This window comes from Podarcis gaigeae (genome assembly GCF_964106915.1).
Source record: "Podarcis gaigeae genome assembly, chromosome: 11".
Taxonomy (NCBI): Eukaryota; Metazoa; Chordata; class Lepidosauria; order Squamata; family Lacertidae; genus Podarcis; species Podarcis gaigeae.
The window spans coordinates 47,721,439-47,742,053 of NC_139687.1; the positions used below are offsets into that span (position 1 = coordinate 47,721,439).

The 20,615-nt window shown below is 42.6% G+C and overlaps 1 protein-coding gene across 1 annotated transcript in view; it reads right to left on the reverse strand.

Moving 5' to 3' along the window:
- SLC1A3 (solute carrier family 1 member 3) overlaps positions 1-20,615 on the reverse strand; it is a 38,048-nt gene that overhangs the window by 8,829 nt on the left and 8,604 nt on the right. Inside the window, exons 3-4 of the mRNA XM_083703588.1 lie at positions 10,637-10,774; positions 227-431 (exon numbers count right to left, since the gene is read on the reverse strand). Of these exons, the coding sequence (XP_083559714.1) occupies positions 227-431; positions 10,637-10,774 (343 nt within the window). The remainder of the gene's footprint in view (positions 1-226; positions 432-10,636; positions 10,775-20,615) is intronic.

Genomic DNA, 20,615 nt, shown 5'->3' on the forward strand with positions numbered 1-20,615 from the left:
GCTTCAAATCTCATTAGCAAACCCCACAGTACATTGTTAAGAAGCTTTAAAAGCCTGATCAATAAGCCTTGGGGGGGTCTATGTTTACAAGTTATTTCTGAGCCGGAGGTGCCATTTTGAAGGGAAAAGAGAGAGAAAAGAGATTGATAGCTCTGGGTGTTAATAAATTCAGTCATATGCTGTAACTTTCATTACCTTGCTTACGCGACAGAAAATGCATTTTTACCTGATCAAGTCCAGAAAGGCATCTGCGGCTGTCACTCGCACAATCTTGCCTTCTCGATGCATTTTTTCCTTCGATCCTTTCCCTGGATGGATGATGACCACCATGATAATTCCAATCAGGACAGCAATGATTGTGGTGCTCATGTAGTAGACGACGGCTCGGAGCCCCATCTTCCCTGATGCTTTGCTGTCCAGGGCAGCAACTCCTAGCAAATAGAAGCATGAGAGTGAAACTAAAGTCTGTACATCACAAAAAACTGTGAATACACATACTAGAATAAGCATTCTTGTAATACTAGAACCCTGATGAATGGCGTGGCTTTCAGAAAAAGAAGTATTTCTTCTCAGAGCGTGTTGTTAAATTACAGAATTTGCTCCCACAAGTTACAGCCACCAGCTCTGATGGCTTTAGAAGAGGATGAGACAAATGGAAGAATAAAGCTATCCGTGACTACTAGTCATGATGGCTATATTATCAACAGTATCAAAGATAGAATGCTTCTGAATATGAAAGCAGATGTTCTCTCGTGGAGCTGCAATCCAAAGAGGGAAGGATCATAGTTCAGTGATAGAGCAACTGCCTCCCCACCCACAGATTCAATCCCAAGCAACTTCAGGTATCATAGAGTCATGGATTTGGAAGGGACGACATGGATCATCTAGCCCAACCCCCTGCAATGCAGGAGTGTCTTGCCCAACATGGGGCTCAAACCCACAGCCCTGAGATTAAGAGTCTTGTGCTCTACCGACTGAGCTATCCCACTTCAGTGTTGACGGTGCTGATGTAGATGGCCCAATGGTCTGGCTTGATATAAAGTGACTTCCTTCGCTCTTATGCTAGATTTCTCCCTGGAAATTTGAGACATGGTGTGCTTTATAACAGCACAACTGCAGGGGAGATAAAAGCTTCTCTTCTCTCCCTTGATACACATGAACTTCCCTTGGATTGGGAGAGATGGTATGTCTGTTTTTGGAATGCGTTGCAAATGCTATATAACACAATTATTTTGTGCTCGAACTTCTTATGTTGTTATTTCTTATTTACAAAAGAAGCTGGTTCCCAAAAATTGTACAAACTGTTATAATTCACAAATTGTAATTTAAAAATTGTACAAAGAAACGCATGAATATATATTAAAAACATATAGTAAAAACATCACATTATACACAGGCTGTAGATGCTATTACCCAAAAATATTGAGCTGGTATAATCATTTACTATTTCCATATACTTTCTAATATATGTATTGATTATTTAATTTCTATAGTGCTTAATATATTAAACAATATCTCCAAGCAGTGTACTGTATAGAAAGCTGAAACAACAGGCAACTTAAACAGATATTACAAAAACACACAGCTACATATAAAAATGTTACATTAATATAAAGTTTGTAATATATAAAAATATCAATTCATTTTCCTTCTGACACCCCTTCCTCTCCTCCCTCCTCCAGGTTCTCACCCAGGGTCCAAAGAAACTCTCAGCTCACCCACAAAACTCTCACAGTGAAAAGAGTTCCTGGAAACAGCTGACATCACCCTAGTCTCTCACTCTGGACTTGCCATTTATGGACATGCCCAAGGAGGATGGTACCTCCTTAGGCTGCCCACAGCTGCACTCTCCACACCCAGTTCCAGGTGCAGCAGGTTTGATGAGTTTCCCAGGTGGTCCAAAGGATGGGGAAAATGCTCCCCTCCACTCGCGGCTCTTTCTTTACCCTCTGTCTTCTCTTCCTCTGGCTTCATACCCATCCTTCAAGCATCTTAACTTGTGGGAGTGAAACCTTCATCAGTGCTCCAGCAGATACTTGATTACAGGTGCAGAGGAAATTCCACATTTAAATAGAGATGAAAGAGACACAGGACAAGAGTTCTATCTGAACTAATCAGCCCCTTGAGTTATAAGCGGGGTCTTCCGCTCCCTGATTCCTGCTTATTGCGCAGGCAGGGGACCAGGTGGGAGTTAAGTGAGAAGCAGAGTAGTGTTAAGAACTGCCACCTTTCAGGAAGTGGGTAAAGCATGGGAGAGGTAATCAGCTCCAGGAGCAGTAAAGGCTTTGCTGATTTTTTGGGAAGTATATGAGATCCTGTGACTCTGACCTGGTCTGCTAGACCAGCCTTGTCCAAGCTGGTGCCCTCCAGATGTTTTGGATGCCACCTCCTTTCAGCTCCCAGTAGAAGGGACAACGGTCATGGATCATGGGAACTGCAGTCCACAACATCTAGAGGACTTCAGTTGGGGAAAGGCTGTGGTAGACTATCCCTCCTTGTGGACTTCTGCTCATGATCAGAGCAGGATGTGAAGAACACAGCTAGTACAAGTCTGAAGGAACACCTATCACAGCTAGCTAATCCTAGCATAGATTCTGTCAACCAGGAGGTCTGTTGTCATTCCAGACAAAGGACAACAGTCCTCTGATAGCATTTAAAAAAAACAAAACAAAAGCATTTTAAGATACACAGGGAGCCTCTGCAGATATAAAAAGGTCCATGCTTTAGACAACCACATTCCAGCAGTTGGAAGGTGATGAAGAGGATGAGAGATGGGATTCAGCTAGTGTGCTCAACCAAACTTGCCCCCATCACATGTTCACTGTCCCTTATTCATAGCACCTGAATTGCTTTACTGTTTTTAGTGTATGCCATATGTTTTTAATGTAAGTCCCTTGTTTCCCTGGGATCCTCCTAATTACTCTAGATTCTTTTTTAATAGGGTTGTTTGAAACCCTTCAGAAGACTGGTAGATCATTGTATGTTTCCTATTTCCTCAGTAAACATTCCTGAAAGGTGTACAGTGGTACCTCAGGTTACATACGCTTCAGGTTACAGACTCACCTAACCCAGAAATAGTGCTTCAGGTTAAGAACTTTGCTTCAGGATGAGAACAGAAATCGTGCTCTAGCGGCGTGGCGGTAGTGGGAGGCCCCATTAGCCAAAGTGGTGCTTCAGGTTAAGAACAGTTTCAGGTTAAGTACGGACCTCTGGAACGAATTAATTACTTAAACCGAGGTACCACTGTATAAGAACATTAAAAGTGCCTTGGCAAGATCAAAATCTCAGCAACTATCAAGTGAAAAGAAATTAGTTGGCGGCCCACCAGTGGAGTGTGATGGTCCACCTGTAATATTCTTCACTGAGCTCTCATGATAAACCTATGGATATTGTATCGCTGGCATATTATACCTATAGCGTCCAACAAAATTTAAAAAACCAACACTTTTAGCTGCTGAAAATGCCAGGTTGACATGCTGAAGTGTTCCCTATACTTATGGGATCCAGGTGTAGAGGAAATTATCAAATAGTGAGCAGTCAGTGTAAAATTTGATCTGCAAACTGTATTTCCGAATTATTTGGAGGATTAATGACAAAGCAGCTACTAATTTGCTAATAGAAACCCAATTCTGGAATGCCCTCCCTTAAAAGGCTCACTAGGTGCCTAGGTTGCTATATTTTGGTGCCAGACAAAAACATTATTTGGCCAGGTATTTTAATTTTAATTGCTGTCATTGTTAACCCTGTTTAATATAAACAAAGCAAAAGGAACTTGGCATTAGCCATGTACGCTATGTAATACAAAGAGACCGCCGATGAAGATGATGTAGAGATATTTTCATTTGGACCACAGTTCATGAATCTTTCACCGGGGTCAAGGCCTCTTGCCCTCAGACAGGTTCCCCAATGCCATGTTTTGTGGAGAGACTGTGATTACTTAGAGATAATTTTGTATATGCTCAGATTCACTCTTATCTTTTTATCATCACCTTCTGTAACTCTGCCCTTGGCACTGAAGCCAGGTTCTATAGCTGAAGAGCATAGGCAGGCTCCAAATAAACTCCAGACATGCTGTGCTTTGAGCTGCAACTGATTTATCCTCTGAAACTTGTCAAGTGCAAAGCAACAAGGAACTTTTTGGATGCCCAGCCCAGCAGTACATTTCCTGTTCCTCACATCTGCCAGGGCAAAGCCCTGCTGCGGGGGCTGTTTAGATACTAATTTAACTCTTTGCATGATTCCGTCTTTTGCTCACTGTATTGGAATGTGCCACACAATATGCTTTTTGAAGGGAAACTAAAGGCGTAATTTATCTTCTTTATGTGTGCTAAGCAGAGCAAGAGGTAAGGACTCGCAGAGATTCACAGCAAGCCATAGAACAGTGATTAGTAACAGCTGACAGCCTCGGACCAAGGCTCTTTCTCTTTGGTAGCCTCATTGTAATACCAGAGCACAAAGAACTTACTGTCCCAGTGCCAAGAATCAGAAGTGCAGGAGCACAGAGAATAGCAGCACAGTTTTATTTTTTTTACAGGAACAAAACACAGCTGATACCTGCTTAGTGGAGTCCTGAAAAGGCCATCCTTTTATGGACGTGACATCTTGATTAGCATTTCCCCCCATCTCACAAGAAGGTTTAAAGTTGCTCATTCACAAAAAGAAGAAGAAATGAGTGTTGGCAGGGAGGGGGGAAAGGGGCGCATGCACACTCACACCAGTCACCCACTATTAAAAGCGATTTGCTTCTGAAAAAAGAACTTCCAGTTGATGATTTTGTTGGCCCTCCTAATGCTAAATAAGCATGATGTAATGCGGTGAATTGCTTTAGTTTAATTAGAGGAGAGTTCATCATAGTAACTTATTAAGCCAGTCAAACAGCATGGTCACTTGGGATGCAGAGCAATTAAAGCAGAAAATTAATACACTAGTAAAAATAATACATCAGAAGCAGATTCTTGATGCATGGAAATAGCAGACACTTGTACGTCTTGTTAGACTACAACTCCCATCATCCCTGACCATTGATCATTCTAGCTAGGGCTGCTGGGAGTCAATGTTCAACAATATCTGCAGGGGTAGCCATCTTTGGCTTGAAAGATCATTATGGTCATTTGGCTGGGGTTAGCCTCTCTCCCACATCAAATTCCCCAGTCAGGAACAAAAGGATTTCGGGGCGCTGATTTGGGCCCCAGATCATGGGTGCCCAGTGGTGCTGTTATAACATGAAGTCATGGCTTTACATTACCCCCGGAAGTGATGTTGGAGGCCCTGTGAAGCCTAGGACACCCCTTTCAAGGCCCCCCCAAGGCCTCAGATGAGACCCAGAAGTTGCGTCCAAGGCCCCACAGAGTGGGTGCTGAGCGAGCCCCCAGGGCTTGTTGGAGTTGCAACCAGTGATGGATTTGTATGACCAAACTATAGATTCAGCTTCGTATCTATGAAATGCTTTCTCAAAATGCTCCACTTGTACAACTCACACAACTTGCAACTCAACAGGCTGAAAGCAGTGCACCCTCTGTGTAATGCAGTCCACCAAAAACTGAGCACTGTTTTTCCAGTGAAAGTGCAGGATGCACATTTTCTCAAAGAAAATAAAAAATAAATTTTCTGGAACTGCAAAATGCAAAGCAGGAGGTCTCAATGGAAAGTGGAGCATATTGCAATATGCAGCTGATGGGCTTTCTTATGCTCAGAGGACCATAAATTGCAAGGATTAGTACTAATAATTATTACAAGAACTCTAAAAGATAGATTAGCATTATTATCCTCATGCTGAAGATGAGTTCTTGAGGCTGAAAGATAAAAGCTTGGCTAAGACTCCTTAGTAAGTTTGAGACTGAGTGTCAGGTGTACGTGCAGAAGCTAGGCCCTGTGATCAATAGGACTCTGCAGGACTGGGGCCTTCCTAAGTTTGTTCTGAAGAGGCAAGGCGTGGCCGCACAGGTGAGGCCAATTGGTAACTCACAGCACCTGGTGGCAAGAGCCAGGAAGGGATATAAGGTCAGCATTTCCCTTTGGCTCTTTGCCACAGCAACACGCTTCCTGCCTTGCTGAGTTTGGTTTCTTGCTTCCTGATCCTTGAACCTTGGGCTTCTTGACTCCTTGCTTCTTGATCCTCGGACCCTTGACTTTGTGACTTCTTGCTTCTTGATCCTCAGACCTTTGACTTCATAACTCCTTGCTTCTTGATCCTTGGACCCTTGACTTCGTGGCTTCTTGATCCTCGGACCCTTGACTTCGTGGCTTCTTGATCCTCGGACCCTTGACTTTGAGGCTTCTTGATCCTCAGACCCTTGACCTCATGACTCCTTGCTTCTTGATCCTCGGACCCTTGACTTTGTGACTCCTTGCTTCTTGATCCTTGGACCCTTGACTTCCTGACTCCTGGCTTCTTGATCCTCGGACCCTTGACTTTGTGACTCCTTGCTTCTTGATCCTCGGACCCTTGACTTCCTGACTCCTGGCTTCTTGATCCTCACACCCTTGACTTTGTGACTCCTTGCTTCTTGATCCTCGGACCCTTGACTTCCTGACTCCTGGCTTCTGGACCCTCGTTCCTGCTCCCACCCTGCCATCTTGCCCCCGGTCCTGACGTTCCCTGCCAGGACTTCGATCGCCCTTGAACTGGACCGTGATACTGGGACAGGGTATAAATTTGGGACTTCCACATTAACAAGGGCCAAGTCAAACATTCTTTTAAAAGAACTCTTGGCTCAGGATTTGGGAGCTCTGAGTGAGGGCCGAGATTTCCCAAGACCACCATCCTTCTTGGTTTACCCATCACCTGTTTTACTGTCCTGGTGATGATGGCAATGGTGTTCCTTGGAATTCCAGTGGCTGGTTGCTGGCATTGCCATCCTCCAACTTCCAAGAGTCACAGCAGGAAGTATTGTCCTCTCTCTCATTGACTCAATGGTGACACTATGTGGTGACCTACTGCCCTCAATCTAGGAAGTCCTGGAGGCAAAATGGTGATTGCCCCACACTAGGAAACAGTCTGGTCACCAATAGCAATTACTCTCTATGTCAGCCCCCTCTCTTCTGTGCCACAGAAAATCATCAAAATGACCTTCCTGAATGCAAAGCTTCTGAATGAGGTGGCAAAACTGGGGAGGCCATTTCAGCTCAGCCCTGGACAATCTCTTCCAAATGCTGTTGGTTCTTCCAGGTCTATGGAATTAGATTTTCGCTGACGATAAGACTGATGCTTAGAGATGGACTCAGAACTAAAACCAGCAAGATGACATTCCCCTGAAACATGAGCCATGGAGTTTTTCTCCTATAGCTGCAGGCAGGGGTCATGGTGTCACAGAAAAACCAGACTTCCCGCTCCAGAATCAGGCGCAACTTTCTGACCCCTGGAAATGAGGGTCAGAGTTCATGGCCTTGTTGGAAATGCTGTCAGTTGTGGCAACGGTGGTCTCTGAATGCAGCCACACATCAAGTTCAGCAAGGAACTCCTGCTGTTCCTGGGAGAGAACTTTAGGTCCGGTAGAGTCACGTGGCATAAGGGAAGGGAGTTTTGTGGCCACAATGACAATCATCACTTACTCTCAGAAAAAGAGTAATCATTGCTGGAGCATCTGAGAGTGCATGGAATGGGGAAGCACGAAGCTGCAGTGAGAAGGCAGAACAATCGCAGGGTGCAGGAGAAAGGAAAGAAATACCCTAGTCTTCATGCCTCAATGCAGTGACTTGAAACTTCATGGTCTCAGAATTGGTCAAATGACAAACAAACTGCTCCTGAGAACAACCACTGGGAAAGCTCCATCTCAAGCTGCTATTTGGTATGGGAGGAAAAACGTGGAGCACCATATAAAAATGTTTTAATAATTAAATGTCCCTCTGCTTAAGGGAAGAAAAAAACAGCTTTCCAGGGGCAGGATTTTCAACAGTACAGGACCTCTTCCCTGCATTGTGGTTAAACTTGCTCTCTCCACCAGTGGAGTTCAAAAGGCTGAAATGCAATGCATGACATTTATTGTCATGACTAGCTCAACTCTCAGTCCTGAAGTGCTGATTCTGGAGTTTCTCACTGAATGGGAATGTGGGGAACAAGTTGCATATCTATTGCTATATCTCAGAAACACCTTGTATCAAGATTAGTATAGAACACCACAAAACAAACAGAGATGAGCAAAGATCTGCCATTTCATGCAAGTAACTTGCATTTAAAAAAATAAAAATAAAATTCAAGTTCGGGGGGGAATCTAACATATGCCCAAGGTTAGCAACTAGATTTCTCAGAGGCGGGGGTGCTTGAGGAATGCTCTATTTAAAAACAGAGTTGATTTTCACTCCCCTACCCCCCAGCCCCTGCAAAATGAGAACAGGACAGTTATCTTTCAGATTTCACACTGCTCTGAATATTGCAACACAGTTCTCAGCTATTTTTGTAAAGCATTTATGCAAGTATAAATGTGTACTTTGCGAGAAAATGCATCCAAAGATTCATATTCCAATATGTATTTAAACATGACAGATGTTTAACAGATGCAAAAATGACATGGAGCCAAAATAGACTGATCCATCCATCTTTTCATAGAGAATCACTTTGAGAAGGTAGTTTGTGAGGAGAGATGGGCCACAATCCAATGGCCCTCAAAGGACTTAATGCTAAGTTGTATTGCCTCAATGAGACTTTGTATCCAGACAAAAGAAGTGGATTCTTTGCACCACGCGAAGCAGCCAAACAACTTGTGTTGAAACATCAGAACGAAGAATCCTTACCTATTCACACTGGACAACTGACCTCATTCCCTTTACAAACTAGCTGCCTTCTGCAGACAACAGCATATGGACATCAATACTGTCTACAAAGATACTTCTAGCCATTGATAAAGCCACTTTGTCCTCCCTGCTCAAGGAAAATGGAAACCATCCTGTTTTCTTGCCAACCACCCCACTGCCACTCATCCCTCGCACCATTCTTGGTTCAACGATGGGTCTTCTTCCTCCCTCTGATATTTGTTGTATTTATAAAAGGGTGGAGGAAGGAGGGAAGGATATTTTCTGTTTTAAAAATATTATTGCAGTCACACAAAGCAGATGAGAATATTTTTATGCAGTATCGTAAAATAGTCTTATATTTTTGCTACAAGTCAAAATACTCAAAGCACTATCTACGCAGCAGACCTATTTATTAATTTATTTTTAGGAAGGGTGTGTAAATCCTAATTTCCCTGGCTTTGTCATTTGTGGCAGCAGAGAGGGTTTGTTGTGGCTAAAATGTCTTCCACATTCTTCCATTCTTCCGGTACCTCTGGTTACGAACTTAATTTGTTCCGGAGGTCCGTTCTTAACCTGAAACCGTTCTTAACCTGAGGTACCACGTTAGCTAATGGGGCCTCCTCCTGCTGCGTGATTTCTGTTCTCATCCTGAGGTAAAGTTCTTAACCCGAGGTGCTACTTCCAGGTTAGTGGAGTCTGTAACTCAAAGTGTTTGTAACCCGAGGTGTTTGTAACCCGAGGTACCACTGTATGTATAAACAAAACCTTGCTATCACAGAAATGCCATCATTCTCCTGCGGCCTTCATTCCAAGATAACTAACCCCAGGGCTCACACTAGAACCCCCGAAACCTCTCACTACTCAGAGACTGGGGTATGTGTAACAATATGAAATAAAGCAGATGAGTAAAACATGAGCATATTTGGTATGACCAAAGACAACTTCAGCTCTGAAAAAATATTTCCTTCTATTGTAAGGGTTGCCATGGCCTTGCAAAGGCCTTCATTGGCAGCCCCAGGGAGGAGGCCCTGATTCTGAGATTTACTTTTTTCAGCAAGTAGGTCTATAGCTCTCTTAGAAAGAAAGTTATGAAGCAAAATGTGCAGGTATGTTTCCGAGCAATTTCTGTGAAATCAGCCAGCCTTGCTGCTGACTGTCAGTGTTTTTAGACAAAGAAGCTTAGACCAGGTTAGACAATTTGCTCACCTGTCTCAATATTGTTCCTTTGAATGGTAGCCACTTTCTAAGATCTCAGGCAGAGAGAGATCTTTCTCATCAAGTATAATTTGCCCTTTTAAATGATGTCAGAAACTCAACATGGGACCTTCTGCATGTAAAGCATCTATATATAAAGGAATTTTATTTTCATTTTCTTTCCTAATAATTCTCATGGTGTATTACTGCAGAGGTCACCAATACTTTTAAGCCAGTGGGCACATTTGGTTTTTTAAGCTACTCCTCATTCTGGTCAATTCTTTTCCCCTTCCTTGAATCAGCCCACACCTCACCTTTCCAAGGGAGTTGGGTAAAAGTCGGACCCAGTGGAGTTAATGAGCTGAAAGAGGAAGTGGGAAAGAGCATCACTCTTACAACTTCCTCCTTCAGCTCTATGTATTTTTCAAGGGATAAAAAGGTAACCACCACTTTGTGATCAAGGGGTGCTCATTGAGAGGGGGTACTCAAAGGCTTTGTTGTGCCAAGGGAAGACCCCAAGGGGACCACTGCACCCAGAGGTACCATGTTGATGGCCCCTGAATTATTTTACCAAGTATCTGAATCCTGGAGTTTGCCATCTTTCATGCACTCGGCTGTAAGCATTTCTTTCTCTTTATCAACATATTGGCAAAAGGGAAAGAGAAAGCAGCAGCTGCTGCAAAACAGAAAAAGGGAAAAGATAAGAGTGTACCTGTTACTAAGCTGGATACAATGAGAGGCAAAACCAGCATCTGCAACATTCTCATTAAGAGTTCGCCTGGGAAGGAAAAGTATTTCACTTCTCGGTAGCTGAAGTGGTATGACCGAAGACCAAATCCAAGGATGATACCTGGGGAGAAAGTAAGAAAAAAAAATGAGACTACCATCTTTGTCACAAATTGCATGTATTCAGGGTCAACTGAAAGGAGGCTCACGGAAGCTCTGAGCATAGACTCAACAAACTTTCAAACTATCAAATACTTTGCTGAAATCAAGATAAATTATATCCACAGCATTCCTACAATCCACTAAACTAGTAACCCAATAAAAAGGAAGGTAACATTAATCTGTTGGGATACAAATCCATGCTGACTCCTAGCAATCACTGCATTATTATCAATATACTTATAAATTGTCTCCATTATATTCTCCACCAGTATCAAAATATTTTCTGTTAACTCTTCCCTTCTCCCCTTTTTGGAGACTGGGAAAACATTTACCTGTCTCCAGTCCTGTGCTACCTCACCTGTTCTCCAAGATTTCTCAAAGAAGGTGGACAAATGTTCCGGGCGTACCCAGCAAATTCCTTCCTTACACTAGACCTGAACACATTTAAGGTAGCTTTGTATTTCCTCATCAACACCTTAGCAATCATGAACCACAATCCTGACCTTCCTCTAGAATAGAATCATAGAATCATAGAGTTGGAAGAGACCACAAGGGCCATCGAGTCCAACCCCCTGCCAAGCAGGAAACACCATCAGAGCACTTCTGACATATGGTTGTCAAGCCTCTGCTTAAAGACCTCCAAAGAAGGAGACTCCACCACACTCCTTGGCAGCAAATTCCACTGTCAAACAGCTCTTACTGTCAGGAAGTTCTTCCTGATGTTTAGGTGGAATCTTCTTTCTTGTAGTTTGGATCCATTGCTCTGTGTCCGCTTCTCTGGAGCAGCAGAAAACAACCTTTCTCCCTCCTCTATGTGACATCCTTTTATATATTTGAACATGGCTATCATATCACCCCTTAACCTCCTCTTCTCCAGGCTAAACATGCCCAGCTCCCTTAGCCGTTCCTCATAAGGCATCGTTTCCAGGCCTTTGACCATTTTGGTTGCCCTCCTCTGGACACGTTCCAGTTTGTCAGTGTCCTTCTTGAACTGTGGTGCCCAGTTATGCTATTTATCTAGTTACGCTATTTATGCAAGGTTCCTTGGACCAAGGCAATGGCCATTAAACCTGCTTGTCCATAGTATAAGCATGCTCCGAGTTCACTTGCATGGGGCTTGCCCCTGAAGACAAAACCTCACAAACTTTTATTTCATTACAGTAACTTGACTTGCACTGAAGCTCACCACACATGAGTGCCCTGCTTACAGAAGCTTGGAAATAATCTTTTCAGACCTCTCTGTAGTGATTCTCCCTTCTCATCCTAAATAGGTCATGAGGCATGTTCACCTCAAGGAACCCTTGATGTTTTGCTCAGCACTATGGCCAGCACACGCAAGGTGGTCTTGTGCACCAGCCTGGATTGTCCCCAAGGACATATATCTGTGCCAAGTGTAATGGGCAGCTTGCTCCTGTTTGACCTCAGTGGCTAAGGAAGGACAACTTTAAATTACAAACTCTGCAATGTGCAACAGCTGTGTGCTAAGTTCCTAACTATGCTAAATGTGCAACTTTGGGCAGAAGAGCAAAAAGATGCTGCGTGCATTTCCACTCCCACATATCAGTGTGTGTTTCAGACAGAATCCAGAAATAGCCCAGATATGCAGAAAACTCTTAGCAAATTCAGGGTCCGTAAGCTTCTTTTTTTTTGCATCTTGCTGATGTGAACACAGTTTGTGCATAAGAAGGGCTTCACCCATCTGAAGACGTTAGATGCTGATGAATGCTTTGTTTCCAATTCCCTTTTGCTAGTCTCTCTCACAGCCCCCTTCATGGATCACTGCCTTGCCGTGGTGAAGGGGCTTGAATAACTCAGAGAAGCTGGGAGCTATGCTGTGCAGGGTCACCCAAGATGGACAGGTCATAGTGGAGAGTTTTGACCAAATGTGATCCACCTGGAGCAGGAACCGGAAAGCCACTCCAGTATCCCTGCCAAGAAAACTCCATGGACAAAGACAACAGGCATATAAAAGTTTTGACCAAACTGCGGGAGGCAGTGGAAGACAGGAGTGGCTGGAGTGCTCTGGTCCATGGGGTCACGAAGAGTCGGACACGACTAAATGACTAAACAACAACAACTCTCACAGCACACCTTTCTGCACAACATAGAGAACACACTTCAGATTTCATAGCTGAGCTGTAGCTCATCCTGTTTCCCGGGTATGTGCTTGTAGAAACTAGCCTACTGTGCATAGGTAAATTTTGAATGCATCGCTCCACCTGTTGTTTCCTCTGTCCTTGGCCCGCCATGGGCATGTGGCCCTCAGAAGAGTGCCTTGGAGAGAATACGGCCCTCAGGATGAAAAAGGTCCCTAAATCCAGATGTGGAACACAGCAGAAGATAAAGGACTAAAGCACCCTGTCTTCTACTCTGGGATCCCAACCCAGACTGGACCCCTTATGCTGGCTATTTCTGCAAAAAGAAATCCTGCACTCAGGGGCAAACAACATGATAATTGTCATGAGCTGTTTGACCCTCAACAGTACAACTGTACTCTACAGAAAAATGGAGGTGCTGAGTATCACTTAAGAGGAACTTAGCACACTAAAGGATCAGACTAGACCTGGAGCAAGCCCTTTTCAGTAAGAGTTTCAGGTTTCCAAATAATTTGTGAGCCTTTCAAAGGAACAAAGGCTTGTAAGAAATACCCCAAAGCTGTTCTACAGGCTTTGCCTTGACCTTTCACATCAGTGGGGTAGAAAAAGCAAATATTCAGAGAGAGCACAGAAGAAGCACATATTTTCATATAATTAAAAAAAACACACACCAATCCATGCCCTGATTGTTTTCTGGAGAACAATTTATTCCAGTTTTAATATAATGCAGAATTAGAAATGCACTTAAAAGATTTAGCTGTATATAACCACCAAAAAGAACAGAATAAAATATAAAGCCTTTTTATTCCATTTTATACTTTTTCATGTTAATGGACAGATATTAGGTTTAAGTGAGTTTTTAAAAGGCAGCTCTGCTATGTTATTAGTTACAGCTTAGTAATACTTCTATTTGCTTGACCATAGGCCATGCAAGATGATGACAAACAATAAGCACATAATTTGAATAATTACAGAATGATAAAACTACAGAACTATAAGCCAATTTCAAGGCAAGCATTCAATAGATTGCTGCATGTAAACTTGCTTATCCAAAATCAGATCTTTTACCAAACTCTGATCACACCTAAAAGCCTATCCCAGGCATCTCCAACCTTCAGCCCTCCAGATGTTTTGGACTACAATTCCCATCATCCCTGACCATTGGTCCTGTTAGCTAGGGATCATGGGAGTTGTAGGCCAAAACATCTGGAGGGCTGAAGGTTGGGGATGCCTGACTGAATATTTGCTTTTTCTATCCTATGAAACGTCTATGGGTCAAACAACTGGGTTCTGTGAGACTCATGAACAGCAATGAAACCATGTGGCTACATTGCATCCTCTTTTATTCTATTAAAATCATATCACATTTTTCATTTAAAGCAAATCAAAGAGCAAATAATTAAAAAAGAAGTAGAATAGCAATGAAAATAACCATCTACATACAACAGTAACAAAATTATCACATCTGTGAAAATAACCCAGCCAATTCCACCTCCAATTAACCCAGTCTATGTAAATTAAAATGTTTATAATAGGTGGTGGATAACGATCAAGGTTGTTTTTAACATTTATTTATTTGAATTGACTTGCTAGTCTCTTAGTCCAAAAAAGTCTCTAAGAGACTCACACGAAGGGAGGAGGCATAATGTACAAAACAATAAATGTCAATAAAACCATTTCAATAACCCACATGGAAACCCAGCAGAGAAATAACGAAAACTAAAGCACCTAGAACCTTTTCTCCAATAGTCCTTCAACCAACTTGTCCATCATCCATCTTTTGATTACAATGAGAGATGATAGACATTTTAGCCTGGTAGCCTAAAGGATGTTGATGAAGGCACCAGGCAGACCTAACTGAGGAGAGCATTCCACAGACGAGAAGCCACCTGTCACTGAGGGGAGAGCACTCCACAAATCGAGGTGCCACAGATGACAAAGCCCCCTCACTTGTTGCTGCACAATGCATACTTGGCAAAGGAGAGCATCCCAGCCAGTTTTACAGCAAGGGCAGTTGCATAAGGGAGTAGGGACTCCATCGGGTATCATGGTCTGAAGCAGTGTAGGGCTTTATGTCAACACAAGCACCTTGAACTTGGCTTGGCAGTACACTGGTAGCCATTGCAGCTATTTTAGAACTGGTGTGACATGTACTCACCAGCCTGCTTCAGTTGGCAGTCCCACACAGAGTGCACTGCAATAATCAATTTGTGAAGTTACCACTGCATGGATCACTGTGGCCAAGTTATCCCTGGCTAGGAATGGCCCTAGATGGCACACCAGCTAAAGCTAGCCAAGAGCGCTTCAAACCCTATGGAGGCTACCAGCATTTCCACTGGCAATGCTAGATTGAAGAGTACCAACAGACTACGTAGCTATTCCTTATAGGGGGCTGCAACCCCATTCAGAACCTGCCCAATTCCCAGACGTTGGAACCTTCAATTCACAGGGCCACCATCTTATCAGGATTCAGTCTCAGCTCATTGGCCCTCATACAGTCTATTACTGGAACCACAAACTGACCAAGAAGTTGCCTTGCCTCTCCTAACTCAGGTGGGGGGAAAAAGTAACAGAGCTGTGCATCATTAGCAAGACTGTATGACAAAAAACCCTCGCCCATCCACATTCACACAAACATTACTAGCCCACTTATTTGCACCTTACCCTCTGCCACAAATACCTTACTAAAACCCTACCCACTTGTGAAAAGTAGGGGGGGATGCTCCTCGATTCTCCACCCTCCATCTTGTTATCAATGTCAGCCCAACATGGCTTCCGGCTGAATGTCTGCAGTGCAGAGTCTGCTGGACTTGCACAATTTAAAAGCTTGATCATGAAGGGAATTTCATGACGGAGAAGGAGGAAACAGGACTGAGGTCACACAAAAGACTTGGTCCAGCAGGCACAACGTTTTATTAATTGACTCTTTCTAAAAATACCAAACATGATCCTTACAAGGCATTTGGAGGTACTTGGCTTTCTCCAAATCATACACAGCATTTAAAAATAATTATTAATGTTAAATATCTATATAGTGTTTCTGTGGTATATCTGATTGATACCTGCCTCACCTGTGATGGTGATGGCACTGAGAACAGGGCCTCAGGGGTAGACTTTAAAGAACAGGGAGGTTTGGAACGGGCAGTCCTTCAGATAACATGAGCCCAAGACATGGAAGATTCCCTCCCCCTTTAAACAATGTGATAAATGTCATGTCAACTTTGCCCCTTTATATTCCAAAGTTGCAGGCAATGTCTAGCATTTGAGCCCTATTTTGGTGTAGGTGCCATTTATTTATTTCCCGATACAACACTGTCTGAAACACAACTGTGGCGATAAAAATACACAGAACCCAACCTGAGCCAATGGATTCAAGTGACAAGACATATCGGACTTTATATGTTAACATCAGCTCCTTGAACTGAATCTGGTAACCGGAAACCGGTGAGCATTGTTTTAACAACAGAAAGCTACCCATGCCGATCAATTATGTGGCAGCCATGTTCTGCACACGGGGATGTTTCCAAGGAGAGCCCCAATACATCGTAGCAGCCAAATCTTCACCTAGGGCATGGGTAAGTGTGACAAGAGGGTCTGGAGCTGGAGAAAGCAAAATCATTTCCCTGATAGCACTTGGGCATCTAAAGTAAGGGCCAGAGCTAGCAGTCCTTCTAAGCTGCAAACCTGGTCTTTCAGGGGAAGTGCAACCCCATCCAGATCCATTAAAACACTCAATTGGCAGGATTTCCAACACTGGTATTTTGCTTCAGTTTCTTACCCCATCATTCAGACCACTACTGATTCCAGGCACCCGTTCAGCACATCCATCATCTTATCTGACTCAGATGAATAGGTGATGACGGAGTCCTGCATTTTAGTGATCTGTTGGTGACACTTTAGCCCAAACCTCTGAACAGCCTCATATACATTTAGATCAAGGTAACCAACAGGGTGCCCTCCATATGTTGTTGGACTACAAACCCTTATCATCTTTGGCTACTGGCCATGCTGCCTGGGAGTTGTAGTTCAACATTACATAGAAGGAACCACATTGTCTGATCCCTCTTTTAGGTGTCTACCACCTATCCAATGAACTAAAACCAGCTTTTCTTTCTGACCCAAGAAAAGGGGAATATAATTTAAAGTCAAAGAAACCAAAACTACAGCTCAGAAGGCTATTTTCAATGTTTTTTTTTTTCCTTTCATATTTCAACAACACATCTGAGCCCAAAGACTACATGGCTGCTTGCAGGGTAATAAGCACAAAATTGGGCAACTGCAGAACTTTTAACAGTGTCTTCTTGGTACAGTGAGCTGTGGCAAAAAGCCCTGGCAGAAAAAAAATAATCATGTACCAACTTAAATTAGCTGGAGGCAAAGATAAAATATTATATTTTCATATAGTGTAGTTTGATTTTATCTCACATGCAAATCAGGGACACATGCAGCAGCATTTATTACAGCCTCTCTCCAAATGATGGAAAAGAGACTAAGTATACACTGTAATATTATGATGAAGAATACAGAAAAGGTCCAAGTTGCCAATGGAGGTTACACAAATGTTTACCTACACAGAGATGAAAAATATGTTACATGCATTGCCTTCTGTTAGTAATTACAAGATGTAACCCTGCCGATTTTGTTTATTGTTGTTTGTTTTTGCAGTCTGGATTTTTATTTTTTAAAAATACATGCCTCTTTGAGTTGTCCTGCATCTGTTTAAATTTGTGGCACTAATTCACAACAGTTAAACCGGTGCAGGACAATCTTAGATTTGTAAGTCTCACAAACTTCAATAGGGCTTACTTCCCAGAAAGCATTGTGTAGGATTGCTTAGTTTGTTAATCTACTGATTATGATGAGTAAAGCTAGCAGTCCTACATAATTTAAAATAGTTATTTTACCACAATAAAATGTATTTAGCAGCTGACTGGTCTAGATTTTTGGAACTCTCATAAGACCCAAAGGATACAGGTAGGATACACTGGGAGACAGGAAGCAAAAGGAAGAGTGGTTCTTAAAAGCAATGCAAACTTGAGATGGAATTCGTTTTGATATGTCATCCAAAATGATGTCCTCTTGTGCAGGGAAGTTTCAGAGATGTGTTATCTTAGTAGAAATAATGATGCTTTCTATCCAAAATAAACCAGCTGGAAGAACATGGACAAAAACTAACGAGAAAGATCAATTTATGGCTGGAAGGATAAACTATTTAAAAGAGGTGCACTATGCAGGGAGAATGAAAGGGTAATATAATATAATTCCTCCTTGCGCCATTTATTTATTACACATATAACCCACTTAGATCCTTTAAGGAAGTCCAATAGCAGTAAGATTTAGCTTGGTTTTATTTCAGTTTTGCCCAATTCTTTTCACTCCCTTTGATAAACATACACATCCAATTCAGTGGATAATTTCAGATGTTGCGGCCAAACCAAGCTTTGTCTACCCGGACTGTTCTTCAGGCTTTTGTGTAACCCCCCCTCCTTTCTTTCCTGCTTTTTTATGCACCAATTCCCAGTTTGGTTTGCAATAACTACAGCTTGACAAGACATCCCAATTTTTTAAAATTATGGTGGTTTCAAACTACAGCTTGGTTTTGAGAATGGGATATCAATTTGAACTGACTTTCCAATTCTGATAATAACAATAGTTTGCTCAAAGCCCAGGGAATGATCTGGGAGCGCCCAATAGGCTACTGTTTTTCTGGAGCTAAGAGGGTGTAGACTTTGGTTAGGAGATTGCTGGGAGTTCCAGTAAGATAGCAGCATTTTAGAAACCCCATAGTTTGCCCTACTAGTCATCATGGCAATTTATAGTTATCATGAAGCAGGAAATGAGAGAGGGAACCACAGCATGCAAAGCCAAGATATGGCCCTGAAGACCACCCACGGTGTGGTTGTGAACCAGGCCACTATTAGCAAACTATTGCATTCTTCTTATTCATTATGAAAAATAATCAAAATATACTGTATGAAGTCAAGTATCACACAAATAAGCATGAGCTTGCAATAAAACATTCCCCCCTTATTAGGGCAATTGAAGGGCTTTCTGTGGAAACTAATAATATAAGAATTGCTGGTGGTGCTAAATTATCATCTCACTCTGTCGCCAAGATGATACCCCTGGAAACCTAACATGACTGTTCTCTATTACTGTTTGTTCCAGCATTCAGTAATCATATGTATATTACAAAAACAGGATAGTATACCTCTGGATAGTAGGTAATACAAAGATTGTTAACATCTTGCTAACTTTCCTAGCTAATAGCTATTGCAAGACTGTTCTCTGTCAAAACCCAATCTCGAACAATCTGTCTTATTTAGCAATACAGCACCATCTTGGGATCAGTTCTGTATGTTATTCCATGTGAAGAATAACTAGACAAGGAAAGAAAAATGTAACCATGCCCTGCTAGGAACATCATCCAAAGAACCAAACCAAAATCTGAAAAAAATAGCTGGCACAAAAGACAGTGACATCAAATACTTGTGAGAAAAGGAAAGTCTTGAGCTGGTACTAAAAATATTGTAGTTTTGGTGCATTTCATAAGCAGGGGCTCTTCCTCTTTGCCTCCCTCTAAACCACCAAATAAACTCACTCCAGAATTTTCATAATGTCATAAACTTCAGTGATGTAGTTGCCACCCCTAAACTAAGAAGCATCCCAAATGTTTCTTCATAAGGAAGCTAGTCCAAGCTCTTGATGGGGAACTTGTATCCCTCCAAATATTGCTGGACTTGAACTCTGTCATGACTAATGACTTGGGGACCCAGCCATGCATAGTGGGGACTGTTGAGGAGAAGTTTCAGGCATCTTCCTTGAGGGAAGAACACCAGCACCTCATTCAGGGCCCCAGAGAACACATCTCTACCACCATACCTTGACTCAGAGGAAAAGCCCCTGCAGAACATTTGTTTCCCTAGTTTCACAGAAGCCATAGACTGCAATATAAGGTGATGACTCTTCAACCAGACAGCCTGCTCTTTCAGGGAGGCAAAGCCTAGCACACGACAGGTCTGGTCAGCCTACATAAGGTTCTGGTTGGCCCCACAAGGGACATCATCTCCAGTAGCTGCATTAGTAGGGCCCCTTGGAGCTGTCCAGGGTTCTGTACACTCTTTTCTTTACCTCAGCATTGCCAGCTTCCCCTGGGAGCCTCAAGTACCCACCAAACTGGACCAATGCCCATGAATCCTGACCATTGACCATGCTGAATGAGGCTGATGGGAGAAGGAGTCCAACAAGTTCTGGGGAGCCTTAATGGATTGAGCCTTTGCAATGTACATCAAGAGGGAAAGGAAGAAGGCACAAGAGACAGAACTCAAAGGATTACAATGTTATACTAAGTTAACTGAATGTACAACTTGATGCTTCTAGTTCAGCTGTAATAGTTTTCAACCTTTCACAAACGATAAAAGGAGGTACTTAAATTAAGCTTGCAATCAGTCTGTGCTAATTGGTTAAACTGGAGCTAAGGCAAATTGTTCCAGAAAGGTAACCAGTTCTAATGTTCTTTTGAGGCCTAAAGCCCTGAGTGAAACCAGGTGCTAAAATCTGAGCAAAACATGATGCCAAACTTAAGTCTCACACTGAAGTCAGAGCTTTCTCCATACAGAGTAAACAAAAATAAACTATGTTGGAGGTCAGCTGGTTGGAGACGAGGTAAGCAGTAAATCAAAACAAGAGCTGCTAAAGGCAACATCT